The sequence below is a fragment of the Oryctolagus cuniculus genome, chromosome 14 (assembly GCF_964237555.1).
Source record: "Oryctolagus cuniculus chromosome 14, mOryCun1.1, whole genome shotgun sequence".
Lineage (NCBI taxonomy): Eukaryota > Metazoa > Chordata > Mammalia > Lagomorpha > Leporidae > Oryctolagus > Oryctolagus cuniculus.
The window spans coordinates 94,660,286-94,679,847 of NC_091445.1; the positions used below are offsets into that span (position 1 = coordinate 94,660,286).

Sequence of the window (19,562 nt, forward strand, 5' to 3'; positions counted from 1 at the left end):
GCTGGTATTTACAGGCAATGTTTAGGCCAATGAAGGCATTCATGCTTATGTCACCATCACTCAACCAATAATCTACATAGTGTGGAATTTCGGAAAGGAAAGCTGTTTGCAATGTGCCATGTCATGATTCCTGATAAGTTATAGATAGATATTTTTCTTCACAGAGCAAACAGAAAGTCCCCAAGACCAGCTCTCTCAGCCATTTTCAGGTGAGGCACTCATTTCTCTTGGACAGCCAGCCGTGGCTGTCATGATGCTACCGGAAGTGGCCTTCCTGCCAATTTTCTGTGTGCATTTTTGGCTCAGCCATACTAAAAGGAAACAGTGCTGTTAGAAACACCGGGGTCCTGTCCATAAGGAAGGTTAAGGCCCAGCCCACTGTGAATCAGGAATTAAGGAGACTTTCTACTATTCACAATTGGAAATTTCTCTAGCTTTCCTGATTCTTTTTGAATTTAAAAAAATGATTCTCTGTCTGTACAGCTAAATCATATAATCATGGAGTTTCTTAACTACCAGAGCTGTAAGTCACACAGGCCCTTCTAGGATTTTCTCTAGCAATCGTGGTTTTGAGCACGGTTATGCAGAACTGTCCCCACATATGCACCAGAATGATTAAAAGCATATGTTTTGTATATTTAAGTTTTTTTTTTTTCCTAATAAGACCCAGTGTTGTTCAACCAATGAACCAATCTCCAAAAATACTGCTGAAGAACATCCCTGGGAGGACAAGGCACAGGTAGAAAGCCCACTGTGTGTTCTGTGATCCCAGGGACACGCTGGGAGTCCAGGTTCTCTCCTTCATCAGATGCCAGCTCGGGGCAGAGGAGATAATCTCTCTGACGTGCATATTCCACTCACACAGAGATGGAATAAGAGCTTTTCTTGTAATGCTAATATAAGTAGATGCAATAGTAGTTCATGTAATGAATCTGCCTAGAAAAACGTCTGGCAGGCAGTCAGTGCTTGTTTCTTTTTTGTTTGTTTGTATTTAATATTTATATATTTTACTTGAGAGTCAGAGTTACACAGAAAAGAGAGGCAGAAAGAGAGGTCTTCCATTTACTGGCTCACTCCCCAGTTGGCCCCAATGGCCGGAGCTGTGCCGATCCAAAGCCAGGAGCCAGGAGCTTCTTCTGGGCCTCCGACATGGGAGCCCAAGGACTTGGGCCATCTTCTACAGCTTTCCCAGGCCATAGCAGAGAGCTGGATCAGAAGCAGAGCAGCTGGGTCTTGAACTGGCACCCATATGGGATGCTGGCCCTGCAGGTGGTGGCTTCACCCACTACACCATAGCACCAGCCCCTGGTGCCTGTTTCAATATCTGTTCTCTTCTCTACTTTTATGTATTTGCAACTCTTCAAACCACAGTACTGATGTTCTTTAACATGTACACTCCTATGGTAATGAAGCTGAATTCATCACAGATTGGTGCCATAACAACCAACATGGGAATTATAATGCAAGTTGGTCTTTTCAAAGTGATGGCGCATTGGTACCCGGCACACTGAGCATAACAAGACGTGTGAATTTAAATTTCCCAATGCTCTGGCTTGGGAATTGGAGAAAAAGGATGGGTAGGTTGATATAAATGCCCTTGGCATCATATCTTCACAGTTCTCCCCAATGTGGTCACAGGGAGCAGATCACTCCTGAAGGAATGTCAGAACCGAAGCTGGTCAGAGTCCATGAGTGTCTGCTTCTGTGACAGAGAGAATATATCGTGTGCATCTGAGATGGTCCTGGGGCAGGACTAGAAACATGAATTGCAAAACATCATTGTGGAAAGAAGAGAATAGCACGTGAACTGAAACCTTTTGGGAATTTGTAAATCCATCCCATCACAAAAGGAATCCTCCAACCAGTATCCATCTATGCCTCATGGGAATATCCACAGACTATTCTGCTACATGCGTCTCTACCCACGTTTTGTCAAACGAAGAGAAAAACCATGTATTACACAATTGCATTGACTCTACTTTTTCACACACGTGGACTGCATCAACACAGCTGTGACCACTCGATCCCATGACCGAGTCCGGCAAGGGCTGTGCCTTTGACAAAGGGCAGAGGAAAGTCTAAAGCCAAGCAAAGGAGAAATTGGTTGGGGTTGAATAGGAAACCAAGATCAAACAAAACTGACCTCTTGGAAGTCTCCAAGCCTAATCCATTTTAGAGTACACGAGATGAAGGCGAGCTCTAAGCTGTGAATAACAGCCACATAAGAGGATTAACTTGCACATTCCACCACAGAAAGGGATACAATGTCAAAGCGTAATCAATACGCTTGGCCCACGTATGAAAGCTGGGTTGAACGGATGCTCCCTCCTGATTTTAGAACAGTTGAAATACATTGCTACACAGACAATGCTACGTGTACATCCTAAATATAATTATACATATATATATATTAAACTAGATGTGCATAACCGAGGGCTGTAACTAAATAACGTAATTGTTAAGGAAAGGATTTCAAGATATTCTTACTTTTAAATTGCTGTGTTCTCCCTGAGTTATTTCACATCTGGAGACAAACATGTGCAAATGTTTCAGGTAAGTTTTTTAACAATAAAAAATAAGGTGAGCTATAAAGAAAGAATTAGAAGAAAATTTGTCGTAGCATGGGGCATAAGAGGAGTATTGTTAAAAGAAGCAGCTTTCAGGCTGAGAAAGAATAAAGTGACATTGAGTCAGAGGGCTGTTTGGGGACGGTATCTGCTAAGGCTCTGAGGGTATGAAGAACTCCGTGTTAGTTTAAAACTTACACAAGACTGGTGTGGCCAAAGCCCAGAGAGTTCTCCAGCAAGGGGCTGGAGATGCAGGCAAGGTCAAGCCCTGGGGGAATCACTGGCCATACAAAGCACGTGGGTTCCACCTGGCGAGCAACGAGACACACTGAACAGGGAAGTGATGAGCTCAGGAATGTGCCTCGCAGCTTCGCACAAGGCGCAGAGGGGTGGCATGCAGACAGGCTGCTTCACCTCTCAGAGCCCGGACCCAGACTTCCCCTTCCCCACTTCTGGAGGCTATCAGCTTGAGTAGCACAGCCCTCAAACAGCCTTCTGTTTGTCTCTTATTTTTGTGGGCTAAAGTCCTGCCAAATCTTTGTATATTTTTCTATAATAAATAGAAAACGAACCACTTCAGGGCGGAAAAAAAGCTACATCAGATGATTCCTGGTCATATTAGCTTTGACCAATTTTACCTTTATAACAACCCAAAACTAGTACGGCTAAAGGAGTGAAATTATTCTTGGCTGGCGCCATGGCTCACTAGGCTAATCCTCCACCTGTGTTGCCAGCACCAGGGTTCTAGTCCCGGTTGGGGTGCTGGATTCTGTCCCAGTTGCTCCTCTTCCAGGCCAGCTCTCTGCTGTGGCCCAGGAGGGCAGTGGAGGATGGCCCAAGTCCTTGGGCCCTGCACCTGCATGGGAGACCAGGAGGAAGCACCTGGCTCCTGGCTTTGGATCGCCACAGCGCTGGCCGTAGCGGCCATTTAGGGGGTGAACCAACGGAAGGAAGACCTTTCTCTCTGTCTCTCTCTCACTGTTTAACTCTGCCTGTAAAAAAAAAAAAAAAAAAAAAAGAAATGAAATTATTCTTGAAAGAAACCATCAGAGGGCAGGTTTGGCTGTTATGCTGAAGTGAGGAGAGCTAGGGTGGAAAGGGAAGAGATGTGTTAGGTGATAGAAAACAGACAGGTTTCTGTAGTTCTAGAAGGCCCAACTTGAACTTACTTTGTGAAGGCAAACCAGACCAAAACTAAGAATTGCTTTTTTTTTTTTTTTTTTTTGGTCTCAGCAGAAAAAAAAATACTCACATGAAATTTTAAATCATGGTTAAATGAATGACTCCAAGGTTATTGGAGCAAATATTTTTCTTTCAGATTTTGCATATGGGAAGTATTTATAAATTGCTTAAGCAGCATTTTTCTTTGTATTATTTGTTCCAAATCTCTAATGTCCTAAAGGATGGATATACATTTCGTCAGTGATAGAAAATGAGGATAATCATTCAGATCATACTATTACCTATTGATGCTTCTTGTTAACATAATTTTAAAACTGAAGGCAACTAAACATCTTAATAGCTACATAAAAATGATGAGTGATACATGTTAATTTTTATAGCATTTTCATGGTTTAGATTGATTTTTGTTTCAACACTGTTAAGATTGTATATGATGGGGCCAGCACTGTGGCTTAGTAGGTTAAGCCTCAGCCTGCGGTTCAGGCATCTCATTTGGGTGCCAGTTCATGTCCTGGCTGCTTCCAATTCAGCTCTCTGCTTATGGCCTGGGAAAGCAGTAGAAGATGGCCTGAGTGCTTGGGTCCCTGCCCCCACATGGGAGACCCAGAAGAAACTCCTGGCTCCTGGCTTCATATTGGCTCAGCTCCAGATGTTGTAACCACTGGGGTGTAAACCAGGGGATGGAAGACCTTCTCTCTGTAACTCTACCTCTCAAATAAATAAATAAATAAATAAAATCTTAAAGATTTTATATGATGACAGTACATGTCTTGCTAGTTATATCCACTTATAGTCAAGTAATAAAAGGTGAAAAGTAAGAATCAAGTCTACATTTCTTGACATTGCCATGTTTCTCAAACCAGATATTTTTATTTAGTTTTATTATAATTTCATGTAAAGAGAATATAAAATTAGCCCTGATTTTGATGCTAACTTCATGCTTTTAGGATATATGCTGTTCTTTCTCCCCACCCCAAATTAAAATAAGCTCTTGAGTAGTGCAAAAGACATGCATGAACTAAGGCTGGATGCTGCTGTCACACAGAGGAATCAGTCAGTAACAGAGACAGGCCTTGAATAACTGGAGACCACAGAAGTTACAGAAGAGCAAATGCAATGGGCCGTTTCCAGCTCCATTTTGAGTCTCAGGGCACTCGAGAGTTGTCAGGAGAGGTTACTGAGCATAGCTCACTGTCCACAATGAGGAAGGACAGGACCCCCCTGAGAGTATAAATCTGATTCAGCGTCTGGTCTGTAGACAGCCCACTACCTACTTCAGGAGTAATTTAGAGTAGCCAAATTCACTCAAGCAAACACAAGCCCCTGAGTGCCAAGGTACTCCTATGTTCATCAAGGTACTCCTATGTTCATCAAGGTACTCCTATGTTCATCAAGGTACTCCTATGTTCATCATGAACCACAAGTTCCAAGCCTTCTGAGGGAACACTTTGCTTCTGCTCCTTCCCAACAAGCCACACAGGGGGCCTGTCACCAAGCCTACTGACAGCTACCTAGTCCTGGAGAGAGGTGGCCCCTTTCCCTAGATAGAGCTAGAGCATCGTTTACTTCTGGAGCTTCCTTCCTGGCCTCCAAACTAGTGGCTGGACAAACAATTTTTGTAAAGCAAAAGAATTCTTATGTTTCTATGAAAAAATCAGTCATTCACTTAAGGAAGTTTTACATAGGGCTTTTACTATATATCAGAGCTGATAAAGAAAGAAAAAGTAAGACAAACATCCCTGCCACACAATCAATATTTAGCATGGTAGGTAGGTTGATTATTACTAAATTATCCCCTAGCTCCAAACTCCCCTTCTAAACCTGGATTTGTGAGGTTTAGGTTGGAACTCTACAAATCCCCCCCCCCCTTTTTTTTTTTACAGTTAGAGTGGACAGTGAGAGAGACAGAGAGAAAGGTCTTCCTTTGCCGTTGGTTCACCCTCCAATGGCTGCCGCGGCCAGCGCACTGCGCTGATCCGAAGGCAGGAGCCAGGTGCTTCTCCTGGTCTCCCATGGGGGTGCAGGGCCCAAGCACTTGGGCCATCCTCCACTGCATTCCCGGGCCATAGCAGAGAGCTGGCCTGGAATAGGGGCAACAACCTGGTGTGCTGGCGCCGCTAGGCAGACGATTAGCCTATTGAGCCACGGCGCCAGCCACAAATCCCATTTCTGCTCTGTCACTTGATCCCTACTCACCTTTGCCAACGGCACACACAGTGGGGGCAGCAAAGATATAGGAGGCTAGAAGAAATTGTTTCTTTATGTCCATTCTCTGTGGACTTGTCTGCCCCCTCACTTCTTGTTTGTCTCCTACAGACTTTCTGTCTTTCCACTGTGGACTTCCTGTCTTAACACCTTTGGAATTCCTGTCTCTCATGAACATCCTGCCGGCCCTCTCACTTCCTGACTACTTTCTCATTTCCTGTCTTCCCCCATGGGCTTCCTGTCTGTCTCCTCTGGAATTCCTGTCTACCTCCTACTGACCTCCTTGTCTGTCTGTGTGTCCCCTCATTTCCTGTGCTCTCACTCCCTGGGTTCCCACAGTTGACTTCCTGCTTCCTGTGGACTTCCTGTCTATCACCTCACTTCCTGACTACTCTCTCACTTAATGTCTTCCTCCCTTGGACTTCCTGTATCCTCTGAAATTTCTGTCTTTATCCTGTGGGCTTCCTGTTTGTCCCCTGTGGGCTTCCCCTGTCTGCTTTCACTTCCTGTCTGCCCTCTCTCATTTCCTGTCTTCCACTGTGGACTTCCTATATAACCTCTATGGACTTCCTGTCTTTCCCTTTACTTCTTATATTCCTGTAGACTTCCTGTCTATCTCTTCTGAAATTCCTAACTCCTGTGGACTTCCTGTGTATCCCCTCACTTCCTGTCAATGCTCTTACTTTCTGTATTCACACTGTGGACTTCCTGTTGGCCATCTCACTTCCTGACTACCCTCTCACTTAATGTCTTCCTCCTTTGGACTTCCTGCCTGCCTCTTCTGGAATTCCTGTCTTTATCCTGTGGGCTTCCTGTCTGTCCCCTGTGGACTTCCTCTGTGTGCCTTCACTTCCTGTCTGCCCTCTCTCATTTCCTGTCTTCCGCTGTGGACTTCCTATATAACCTCTATGGACTGTCTTTCCCTTTACTTCCTATCTTCTTCCTGTAGACTTCCTGTCTGTCTCTTCTGGATTTCCTGTCTATCTCCTGGGGACTTCCTGTGTGTTCTCTTATTTCCTGTCTACCCTCTCACCTTCTGTTTTCTCACTGCGGCCTTCCTGTCTCCTGTGGACTTCCTATCTATTGCTTCCTGACTACCCTCTCTTTTAATGTCTTCTCCCTTTGGATTCACTGTCTGTCTCCTCTGGATTTCCTGTCTATCTCCTGTGAACTTCCTGTCTGTCACCTGTGGACTTCCTGTGTTGCCTTTTACTTCCTGTCTGCCACCTCACTCCTTGTCGTACCCCTGTGACTTCCTATCTATCACCCACCGTACTTTCTCTGCTTTTCTTAACTTCACATCTTCCTCTTTTTACTCTCTAATTCTTCCAGATTTCCTGTTTCTCCCCTGTGGACTTCCTGTCTGTCCTGTGTGGACTACCAGTGTTCCCCCCTCACTTCCAATCAAATCTTCCTCCTTTGGATTTCTGTCTTCCCCTCCACTTCCTATCTTCCCCTTGTAGTCTTCCTGTCTACCCCTGGTAGATTTTCTATATGCCCCTTATGTTTTTTATTTTTTATTTATTTTTATTATATTTTTTTTTGACAGGCAGAGTTGGACAGTGAGAGAGAGAGAGAGACAAAGAGAAAGGTCTTCCTTTTTCCATTGGTTCACCCCCCCAAGTGGCCGCCACGGCCAGTGTATTGCGGCCAGTGCACTGCGCCAATCCAAAGCCAGGAGCCAGGTGCCTCCTCCAGGTCTCCCATGTGCGTGCAGGGCCCAAGGACTTGGGCCATCCTCCACTGCACTCCTGTGCCACAGCATAGAGCTGGACTGGAAGAGGAGCAACCGGGACAGAATCCAGCACCCCAACTGGGACTAGAACCCGGGGTGCTGGTGCCGCAGGTGGAAGATTAGCCTAGTGAGCCGTGGTGCTGGCCGCCCCTTACTTTCCATCTACCCTCTTACTTCCTTTCTTCCCTCTGTGGACTATCTGTCTGCTGTGCACTTCTGGCCATCTTCTTTGGACTCCTTATCTATCCCTGTGGACGTCACGCCTGTTTCCCAGTCCTTAGTCTGTCACAGTGGCAGCAGCTGATTCTGGTCTGCAGTCTACTTGAGGGACCAGCTGCAGCATGCTGCCTTCCCAGGCCCGGCACCAGCTGGCCAGCTCCTCCTGTCTCTGTCTCTGTCCCAGCTTCACCACTGTGAGACTCTCAACCTTTCTCCTCAGCTCCTCAGCCCTGGCGCAGTGGTTGCTTCTTGCCATTGCTGTTCAGTGGTGCTCAGTATTTGCTTCTCCATGTTCCAGTTCTTTACTGTCAACTTAAAGCACTATATTAATTCTCTCTTTTTAGAAGATTGTGAGGCTTCTATCTCCTGACCTTACTCTAATACAGTTCATAATAAATGTTAAATAGGAGAAGTATATGTGAATGTGTGTGTTGGGCATTTAGGTGGTTGGTACAGAGAAGCCCTCATGGTGAAGCTGGCATTTAGACAAAATAGTAATTTATGGGTCTAGTAGATTCAGTCTTGGGCAAGGTAGGATTCTGGTTCATTTGGCCTCTTTTAATCTCTTTGGGCTGGATTTTTGCTTGAATAGTCATTCTCTACAAAAGGAGGTTTTAGACACTCTCGTCCTTCAGCCATCCCAGACATGGGTCATCCATCGGAGGCAATAAACATAAGCAGTTTATTCTGCACCTCCCAGGAATCCCCTGGCTCTTTCAGGGTTGATTTTTGCCATTAGGATACCCTCTATACACTGGCTTTGGATATGAGTGCCATCCAAATGACCCTGATAGCACATCTGAGCCTGACCATGTCAACAGCCCCAGTGAAGCCTGTCCTTGGTGATGATGGTGGAAGTCAGTGCCTCCTGAGAAAGGACTGTCAGGAGGAACAGGCTTTGAACTCCCCATGTCACCTGGCCTCAATCTCCAGACCAAGGACAAGTCTGGATTGTTTTTTAAATCTCTGTGCATATTCCAACATTTAAACTCCTTCCATTGGTTCTTCCTTATAATGAAAAAGTGTCATCACCCAGTACATTTCACTGAAGACATCACTGGACAGGAAGTCTGGAGATAAGCAGTCCGAACCCGTCCAAATGCCGAGCTCTGTGATGTTGATCAAGTCACTCTGCCCCTTTGGATCTTAGTTTCATGACATCTAGACTGAGAGAAGCTGGCAAATCCATAGCTTATAGCTAAACTTTTCTAGTCTATTTTTCATTTACAGCTAATGGAAACTAATAAAAATTGTACCAATTTCAAATAAAAAAGATTATCTTACAAAACTTTATTTTGGTGTTGCCGCTGATGAAGTATATACATTTCTATTGATGTTGAAGTTCACTATTATATTTATCCTAATGTAAATAGTAGGCATTTGTGAAATTCTACAATACTTTCAGTTCGTTCTGCACAGCCACCTTTTACATTTCCTGATCATCACCAAATGTAGGCATTCTCTATCCAAAGACCTGACTTTCACTACAGCTTTCTCTCATGTCCCCCAAGACTGACCTTTTCATGTGTGTAGACCACACCGTTTTTCTCAGAGAGTGACACTTTTCTTTCAAAATTCCCATTGTCTCTTCTGACCAACCTCCTTGTTGACTCTGTGTTTTTTTTTTTCTTCCTCCCATTTTATTTTCCTGTGCAAGAACATTTTTCATTTTTTCAAAGTCACTTGGAAATCTGGCAGTAGTTCAGACAGCTTCCTAGGATTTATTGGGTGCTTTAGAAAAATCTCTCAGTGACTAGAGTTTCCAGGGAATCCCTGAAGTTTGTGGCTGGAAATAAAACCCAGTACAAATCAAACCAGGGCCCTGAGTAAGTCTCTACCAAGTGAGAGAATTCCTAAGTAAACTGAGAATTGTAGCATTTAAAGGTTTTTCATCATTTTTGAAAACAGAATAATAATTAGATTTTAGAAGAAGCAATAACAACCCTGTGCATCAAAGCCTTAACAAACATCACATTTATTTAAGATGAACTATAGCTCATGCAGACTTTATGACAAAGACAGATGTCAGGTGATATTCTTTTTCTTTTTGACTGAAAGTGTTAATCTAAATACAGAACTTACATGGCATCCTCTAAGAAAAAATGTTGGTTTCATATGCAAGTGAAAACATTTCTAAACACAACTTATTTAAAAGCAGTGTCTGATGGAATTTCTAAAAATGGCTTTTTAGAAAACTCTAGTAATTAAGCAACTTATTTAAAAAACATGTATTTCTGTGAGTATATAGTTTTCTGCCTATCTGTATGTAATAGTTATTTCATGTAACTGCGTGTGAGGAGTGTTCTCAGATAAGTTGGCCATCAATGCACGATGATCTATATCATAAATCAATAATCTGCATCCAGCAAATCAAAATCACAATGAGATGCCCCTTCATACTCACTAGGGTCAGTATAATAAAGAAATGGATAATGGTAAGTGTTGGCAAAAATGTGGAGAAGCCAGAACCATCATGCATTGCTGGGGGGATATACCATGATGCAGTTACTTTGGAAAAAGTTTACAGTTCTACAAATTGCTAAGTATAGCCTTCATATGATCTGATAATTATACCGTCATGTGTATATCCAAAAGAATTGAAAACACATGTCTACTAGAAACGTGTGCACAAATGTTCATAGCAGCATTATTCACAATAGCCAAAAAGTCCAAATACCTTCCATTAACTGCTAAGTTGAGAAATAAAAACATGTAATATAAAGATAAACTGAACTTTCTTTGGCAATAAAATGGAAGAAAGACTAATAAATTCTGGGGCCGGTGCTGTGGTGCAGCGGGTTAACACCCTGGCCTGAAGTGCCAGCATCTCATATGGGCACTGGATCGAGACCCAGCTGTTCCACTTCCTAACCAGCTCTCTGCTGTGACCTGGGAAAGCAGTAGAAGATGGCCCAAGTCCTTGGGCCCCTGCACCCACGTGGGAGACCTGGAAGAACCTCCTGGCTCCTGGCTTTGGATTGGTGCAGTTCTAGCCACTGCAACCATCTGGGGAGTGAAGCAGCAGATGGAAGACCACACCTCCCCGCCCCGCCCCCCAGCCCACTGCCTCTCCTCTCTCTGTGTAACTCTGATTTTCAAGTAAGTAAATAAATCTTAAAAAAAAAAGACTTCTATATGCTCCAACATGGATGGATTTAAATAAATTATGTTAACTGAAAGAAGCTAGCTACAGAGCGCTACATACCATATGGACAGAGAAAGCAGGTCTAAGTGCTTTGGTGGACGCCGAGGAGTGGGGAAAGCTGAGTGCTATCAGGTCCAGCTGTAAGGAGTTGCTGTTTGAGACTGGCTCAGTGTCTCCGACTAGATGCCGGGGATATCTGCACAACTCTGCGAGTCTACACGCATTTACGGTGGAGAAACTCTGTGACATGAATCACATCTCAGTGAAGTTTCTTTTGAAATGACATCTTTTAGATTTAGCACCAAGCTAAGTTACATAACAGACATAAAGCTATTAGTTAAGTATCTGGCATACAACTTTTGGTGAGTTTTTCTTCCTGGCATCATCATCATCAACACTGTCTCTGCACTATTATAATTTGCCCAGTAAACCCTTCCATTATTCATCCAAATATCAGAAAGCATCTACTGAGTGACACACATTCATGTGCTTGTGGTTGGTGACCACAACGGATCTGGTAGGTCAGTTTAGGACAGATATAACCAATATTGTTTTCCCAAAAGCTATTCTCCTCTAACTAAAGAAACACATTGGGTGAAGATATTTGGTGGAAATGCCAGGCTAATACAGAAATACTTTCAGGGTTTATGATTCTATGTAGTGTACTATACTTGGGTTTAAGATACAAATATTCTGATAATGTCCATCTGAGGTTTTACCGCAGATTCCATGAACTTGCAGGATATTAGCAACCTCTCTGTGTCTACTTGTGACTCTTCCAATTATGGGCCTCCATTCCCACAGTGTTAGGAAGACCGGGCGTAGACTTGGGTTCTGAACTTCTTCAGCAAACCTAGCCTGATGGTCCTCACCTCCCATCAAGGAAGCCGGATCCCATCTCTGGGTGTTCTCAGGGCTCGTGTGTCCTTGTTCCATCACCCAGTAGGCACCGCCTATTCCCTGCTTCTCTCATTTGATAATAAACTCCTTAACCCTAACCTGCCTGGCTGCAGAAACAGACGACCCTAGTGAACATTGTTCACATTTTTATTTTGGACACTAGCTCTAAGATAACATCTTGTTACACGTTCAACCTTCTTCTTTAAGAATACATATTATAACTAGGACACCACCAACAACTATTAATTTTTACAGGATTTCTCAAACTAATTCTTAGAGTACTTTGGCAAAATCATCTGAGAAACACAAGAAAACACTGTAGACCATGCTGGAACCTGCACTGTCTCATGGCAGCAAACCACTTCCTCTTCACTAAGCATATACGTGTAAATGCAGACATACAGCTCTGGGCCTAGAGACTGGACAGGGAGAACAGAATGTGGTGCACTTCCCACCAGAAGGGATCCTGTGTCCCAGGTGTCTCCCTGGGCTCTGCAGAGCTGTGTGCTGAGAGCAGGGCAGGCGAAGGATCCCACTGACTCCATTCCCAGCAGAGGGCTGGTCAGTCAGCTTCAGCGGGAAACCCTGTGAGAGCTACCTGAGGCTTCAATCAGAATCGAGAAGAGCCAGAGAAGGACAGCAGTGACAAGGGCCCCCCCGTCTGAGGCACAAGACACACTATTTCTCCGCGTGCAGGAGCAGACTCTGAAGGATGCACGACGGATAATCGTTAGTCAGGAAGGAAGTGAAGCTGCCTTGGCACTCGGCATCTTTGCATCTGGCTGAAGACAGAAGGCTTTGTTGCCGTTCCTTTTTCCTCCTTTCATTTGTCCTATCTTGTGACCGATGTCCCTACACCTCACATCCTGAAGTCTAACTGATGCTACTTTGTATGAGCAGATAGATAACACATCAGTGAAGCTGGAATGTGTGTATTTGGAAGATAAATGGTGAAGGCGTGCACATTTCTACTCCACTGACTCTGGGATCAGAGTCCAGTATTTATTATCCAGAGGGGCCTTTCTTTCTGTTCTTTTCTCTATCTGTATCTTTCACATAACTGTACTCTTAAAACTTTCACTGATAACTCCATCAAGTTCAAAGACAGCCACACATTCCAACCTTCTACAATCCACTTGATCCATGGAACAACACCAGGACCGAACTCAGCTAACCTGGAAGAGCCTGGGTCACACAGACCAATGGGCATCAGTTAGCGTGTGCCCCTGCTGGGTTAATGGGAGCACCCCATCCAATCTTGGAAACAAACCCAACGTTGCAGGGCTCGGCATGCCATGACACACCCACCACACAGATGGCTTCCCTCCCTGGGTAAGCCCTCGTGGAAGGAAGTCAAGGAAGAAATATCTTGTTTTGTGTAGTACATTAAGAGTTCTTGTCCATTAATTAAGAAAGACCTATTTTTCTTGAGACTGTGGAAGAAATCAGCCACATTGTCTTCATGCTTAACAAGCATGCCAAACCACCACCACCCTCTCCCTGGCAACGCCGTGCTACATCCATTCTCAAACCAGAGCTTTTCTAAATGAAAGGAGGGATGAGATCAGCTCGTATCAAATTCCCTCCAAAAGCAGAACTTCCAATATTTAGAAAATATTTTTATGACATTTTGCATTCGCATACATTTTGTATTTTAGGTCATCGGTTAGGAGTGCCTTTTCAGCATCCAATGAATACTCCTGCACACAAATACAGGAAATTCTTGTAAGACGGGGCTGAATTCTCTCTTTTCAAAGAGGGAAGGATGTTTAAGACAACTGAAATCATTGTCTTGAGGCACAAATGTCCAGGGCCTGCTTGCTAAGCCTTTAGCTTGGTCAAGACCTCAAAGGGTTATAACCACACATTACCAAGTCACCTCCCACTCCTCTGTGTCTGAGTGATGAATCTGTGCCCAGGAATCTAAGCATCTCCTAAACACTTCTTCCTAAATACAGAGGTCTTTTAAGAAAAATAAAAAAGGAGCCATGGAGGTCGCAGCCTGGTGGACGCGAGAGGTGCAGGCAGATTCCCAAGTTGGTCAGGTGCTCCTCACTGAAGGTCCCTGCAAAGCAGAGCACAGGGAGCCACCAAGCCACGTGCAATGTGCAGTATGGTGTTCCAATCATGGCACATGCACCCACGGATTCGTGAGTCTCACAAGGCCAGCACTGCCCCACTGAGGATGGGTGCCCAGCTCCCTAATCCCACTACCATCACCAGAAAGACAGAAGTGAAGTACTCAGTCTTGCAAACATCCGATCAAATAACCAACACAGCCAATCCATCTAGCACGTCACTCGATTCAAAATAAAGCCATCTTTCCAGGCTCCATCGTAAGTTAGAGTGAAAACATTCCCTCTGCACAGGCACGTTTCAAACCCAAGCACTCTCCGCAGTCAGTCCAGAACAGCAAGGCAAGCGTGCACACACACCACTGACGACACGCCAGGGCTCACAACACACTTTAGGAAGTGTCGATAGCAACCTGCCTTCTGCTTTTACGGACCAAGGAAACCTGTGTTATAGCAGAACACACGGCGATGTTTGCAAGGAAATCTTGCCCATACCTCCCTCTTCACACATCACCCACTGAGCTCACCACAGCGGCGCGCGCTGTACTCACCAAACCGTGGCAGGTGGACAGGGCCACGGAGGAATTCCTGTGGGAGCGTAAGGAGCCTTGGTAGAAGCAGAAGTCCTCGGGTGAGAAGCTCTGCACTGACTTGGTGCCTCCCTTCCCGAACGTCTGCACGATAAATCCAGGAGCCACCAGGTTGCTGGACGCCCTCAAGTCCAAGTGGAGATCGTGCCCGAAGCCTTTCAGCCGAAGGTGCAGAGAGTCACCACCTCCCTGAGCCACCGCCCTCCGCCGCCGCTGGCCGTGCGTGACCTCATGAGACACGTAGTCTCCCGTGTGGTCCACCTCATAGGCAGACACCAGGTCATACTCTGGAATGAAGAGGAGAGCGTGGCTGAGCCATTTCAGGTTCTGACAACAGCCGGGACGTCTGATAGCATGAGCCTGTCTTACCGGATGGCATCGTCACCTGTGACGGTGCAGGAAAAGTCAACACCTGCCGTTCTCAAATGCGCACCCTGTGACACACAACATCTGAGGTCAAAGAGAAGCGCCTGGAAGTTGCCTTTAGCTAAGCCATGGCTGCTTCTGTAATGCGTCACTACCAACTCAGCAAATTCTGTGTTGGGAAACGCAGGGGGGAAGACAGACAAAATAAACAAAAACAGACTGGGGATTACAGTGCGCAACGTTACTGGAAGCGAAACTGCCACACGCAATTGTGCTTGTAGTTCCCAAACATGCCTGTAGTCACACTGGTTTCCACAAACATCTTCTCTGAATTGATAGGACAGCTGAGCTTTAAAATACGGTACATTTTCAGGAGACAGACAAAAAGAAAAATGCAGCGGGCATTCTTTGATGCCTGTTTAAATCGTGGAACTGCAAATACCGCAGAAATGCTGACCGTGCTCTCAGTCCGGGCTTCCGAGACGTTAACTGAGGATGCCCCCCGCACAGCCACCCCTGCCCGCCCCCTGGGCCGGGCCCCGCTCTCCTCTCGGCCTCGGCTGCTGGGACAGGTCAGGTTCACACTCCTCAGCCTTTCAAAGACGTGTGTTCTGTAATTTAAAGTCCGCTGGTCTAAAGTGTATTGACTTAACCCGTGTTTTAATTCTTGGCTTTATTTCTTTATAGAAGAAAACCTCCGGGATCTACTGGACTTCACGAGACACATTCAGGTCCACCGGGCTGTGACCACAGGCAGCCTGCGGCACTGCATCGGAGTCATGGATCTCTGCAGTGCGCCTTGGTGGCTCCCTCCACTTCCAGATAACTGTAACTGATTTTCATAGTTATAACCGACACTCACTCTCCCTCACCATCATTAACAACGTCATCTCTGCTGTCCAGAGTTCCGTGCGAGTTGTTCGTCAGTGTGCAGGGCAGACTTTGAACAGGAGTGGCTTGCTACGTTGCCACGTTCTTAACCCGGAGTTATCTGTACGCTTGTTTTAATTGATATTTATTGATTTGAGAGACATAGAGAAAGAGAGACCCCATTTCCCATCCCCGGTTAACTCTGCAAATGCCCACAGCAGCTGGTATAACTTGATACTCATATACATTGTGTAATGATGAAATCAGCATAATCAGTATTTCTAGCTCCTTAATTATTTACGTTTCTTTGTGTTGGGAAGGTTCAAACTCTCTCCCAGTGCTTTATAAAACGGAAAAGCTGCTGTGAACTTCGTCCCCCCGCTGTGCCGGGGGACTTCAGAACTTCCTCCTCCTGTGTCACTGTCCTGCCCGTGAACTTCTCCGGGCGATGTCTGCAGACATTGTAGGTCTCACAAAAGGAAGAGGAGATTGACGCTTCTGGAAGCCAGAGGGCGGAACCCACAGCTGCTGTAAACCTCCTGAAATGCGCAGAAGGCCCCCAAACCAAAGTGCCAGGGCTGTCCAGGTGAGAAAATGCGCATTTAGCCCAGAAAGCAGTCCTGAGAATCAGAAAGGGACTTGCAGTTATGTGTAAATGGGTGTGAAAATAAGTCCTAACTAAAGAATTCAAAGAATGAGCAAAACACCCATAGCATCGCACCACACACCATTTCTACCATTTGGAGAGAAGTCCAGGTAAAACTGCCAGGAGCTGAAAACGTTAAGCTAACTTCAAGCTAATGTTCTAAGACTAGAATTCCCCAAACCGTTGCCTTATGGTTTTTTAAAGTGTGGCTCTCCATCTTTGAGACATGTTTCAATAAGACCTTGGTCCAATATGGATTTTTTTTTCAGGAGAAGAAACCCAGCTGACTGCTCAAGCCGTTACTCTGAGCTACTTGATCTCGGGGGTTTCACAAAGGCCGGGAAGAAGCCTAGTGGGAAGTGGTTGCACGAAATGCAGACCCGGCTGTGCGCGTGCTGGGCGGCCCCAGCCAGCTTCAGAGAGCTGGTTCTGCACATCGCTTCCCAGCTCTGCGCTCAGCGCCGTCACACTGAGAGCCCGATTTCATAGTCTGTGGTGTGAGTGTCTACACGGCAGACACTGTTTCTTCTGCACAGGTAACTGCGTAGGTGAAAGCACTCAAGCCTCCTACTAGAGAGGAAGGAGAAGCAGTTTCCTTCATGTCTGAAATGGAATTTATCTCCACTGAGGTATTGCCTCGGAGCGTACAAATTCTCTTTCCTATTGCTTCTGACACCCAGCAAAACCTGAGACCACATCTTGACTCATGTTACTTTAAACAGGAACTATGGTCAAAATAGTTACTTCCAAATCAACCTGTATCCTGGACACCTGAACATCCAATGGTAAGCTGATCTCAGGGCCACACAAGTGGGCTGCAGTCCTATTGCAGACCCAAACAGGCCATTCTGCAGAGGACACGGGCTTTGTGGGGCTGGGAGGAAGGCTTCCCTTGGAGGCCACCTCTCTCCTTTCACCCTGTCGTGATGGAGAGCTGACACACCTGGCAGGTGGGGGAGGGAGGTGTGGCTAAGCTAGAACTTCAAGGCCCATGGGCCCCACCTGGTTGCCATGGACACGCTGCGCCTGGGATTCAGCAGCCTGCTCACAGGAGATAGAAGCCAGCCGTGGTCCAGGAGGGGAGGGAAGCATTCTGAGGCAGCACACCACGGCGTTTCTTCTGACTGGTTCCCTGTACGTAATGTTTATCTCGAGTAAAACTCCCTAAATGTTATCACATACTCTGAGAATTTCCTAAGTCCCTCTGGAATTTTCCTGATTTCAAGGAAGCAGAATTTTAAAAAAAATTTAAAAATTGGAGACAATGAACTTCCACCATGAAGCACTGCACTGCAGGGTGCACTAGGGGAAACCCTGGCAGACAAGTTCAGTCCCAAGGCTTGGCTTTCTAAACAAGGGGAGAACACGGCCCACGTCTGCTACTATTGGCACCTGGCGCCCTCTGGTGGTCTTCCGGCAGGTCCCGCAGCTGAGCGTGGATCCCTGCGCAGTGCTCCCTAAGGGACGCGGACCTGGGAGCAACACTAGCTCTGCGCTCTTTCACCAGCATGAAACCTCATTGAGGAATTTTAAGTTATTAATTCTTTCTAGATTTTTTGAACATGCGTTGAAACAATCAAACCTAGTGATTTTTCCAAAAGTTAACACTTAAAATTTGAGGTGGCAGTTTATTGCTGTAAATGATGCAAATGCTTGGCCACCGGATTGCGTCTGAGGACACGCAGCAGCCGAACTGCGCACCTGCTTGCGCGCCGACCTGAGCCGCTGCTACACCGCCGGGTTTCCAGGCGCGCCGGGCCCGCAGGTCCCCCCACGCTGACACCACAGCACCCGGGCAGCCATTCGGCAGGGCGGCTTTTCCGCTGTCTCCCAGTTCTCGAAGAGCTTTATCTTTGATACTAAGATGACAGTCACGAAGGAGAAACTCTATCCTTTGTCCCAGGCTGCGACGGGTAAGGGTGGACGGAGCAGGGGCAGGGGGCAGCATAGAAGGGGTCACAAGCTCCCTAGAGTGATTTGACCCCTCCCAGGCTCCTTCAAGGTGATACTAGTAACAATACATTCCATAGCCCTTTGCACAAGGTCAAAGTAGCGCCTGGGGAATCGCGCCCCGAGGTGCTGGCTTTAAGGCTGGGACCGCGCGGTCACACGGGTGACTCCCGCACAGCGCGCGGCTCCCGCACAGTGGCTGCAGAAGTCTACGGCCGCTGACCTGCAAGGATTAAAAGCCCCCTCCTCGCGGACTTACCGCCCTCTTCCGCCCAGCCCCAGGGCTCCGCGGGAGGAGGAGGGTGTGGGACCCTCGGGTTCCCAGGCGCTGCCGCTGCGGGTCCCAGGGCGCACGCAGGTGCCTGCTGAAAAACAGCGGCGACACTTCGGTGAGAATGCGAGGAGCCACGGGAAGGGACAGGGCGCGCGGGACTCACCTGCACACCCACCTGCGCCAGCAGCAGCACCCAGAGCGCAGCGCAGCCCTGGCTCCGCATGGCCAGGCTGCCCTGTGCGCCCCGCACCGGCTGCCCGCGTTGCGCCCCCGAACGGGGCAGGCAGAGTTTCATCCGGGGACGCTCAGAAGGATCCAGGGGCCCGGGACGGTCCCCGGTCGGGCAGTGTGCGGGTGTGCGGGTGGGCGGGCGGCACCGGACCCAGCCTGGAGCGCAGGCGTCCCGTCCCGCAGTGGCTCCGCCGCCCGCGCCCGGCTTATTACTGCGTCTCCGTGCCGCGCGGGGGGCGGAGTGGCAGCTGCGGTGGGGGCGGCGACCCAGCCCCCGCCCGAGCCCTGGGAGAGCAGCGCGGGGAGAGGGGAGTGCGCAGGAGGGGTAGAGAGGACGGAGAGGGCAGGAGAGTGGAGAGACGGACAGGAGGACCAGCAGGAGTCTGCGGCAGGGGCGGCGGTGCGGGGAGGAGGCGGGAGAAGGAGGGTGGGCGGGCAAGGGCTGGGGAGACGGCTGTCCTAGCTTCACGGCCACCCGGGGAGCCCGCGCTGCGCCAGTGACCCCGAGGGGGAGCGGAGCGCCTGACCCGCGACCTGCCCAGCTGCGGGACTCACTAGCTGCACACCGCACTAACCGTACCTGGAGGGCCCGGCCTGCGCAGCCGAG

The 19,562-nt window shown here is 47.3% G+C and overlaps 1 protein-coding gene across 5 annotated transcripts in view; it reads right to left on the reverse strand.

The window, feature by feature from the left end:
• Positions 1-19,298, reverse strand: part of ADAMTS16 (ADAM metallopeptidase with thrombospondin type 1 motif 16) — a 133,430-nt gene extending 114,132 nt beyond the window's left edge. For 2 of the 5 annotated variants that reach the window (XM_051837042.2, XM_070056858.1), the window contains exons 1-3: positions 18,888-19,147; positions 18,710-18,815; positions 14,580-14,905 (exon numbers count right to left, since the gene is read on the reverse strand). In XM_051837042.2, the coding sequence (XP_051693002.2) occupies positions 14,580-14,905; positions 18,710-18,815; positions 18,888-19,019 (564 nt within the window). In that variant the 5' untranslated portion in view covers positions 19,020-19,147. Of the gene's footprint in view, positions 1-14,579; positions 14,906-18,709; positions 18,816-18,887 lie in introns of all 5 variants that reach the window. The other 3 variants (XM_051837039.2, XM_051837041.2, XM_051837040.2) reach the window with 3 other exon arrangements.
• Positions 19,299-19,562: the final 264 nt, after the last annotated feature.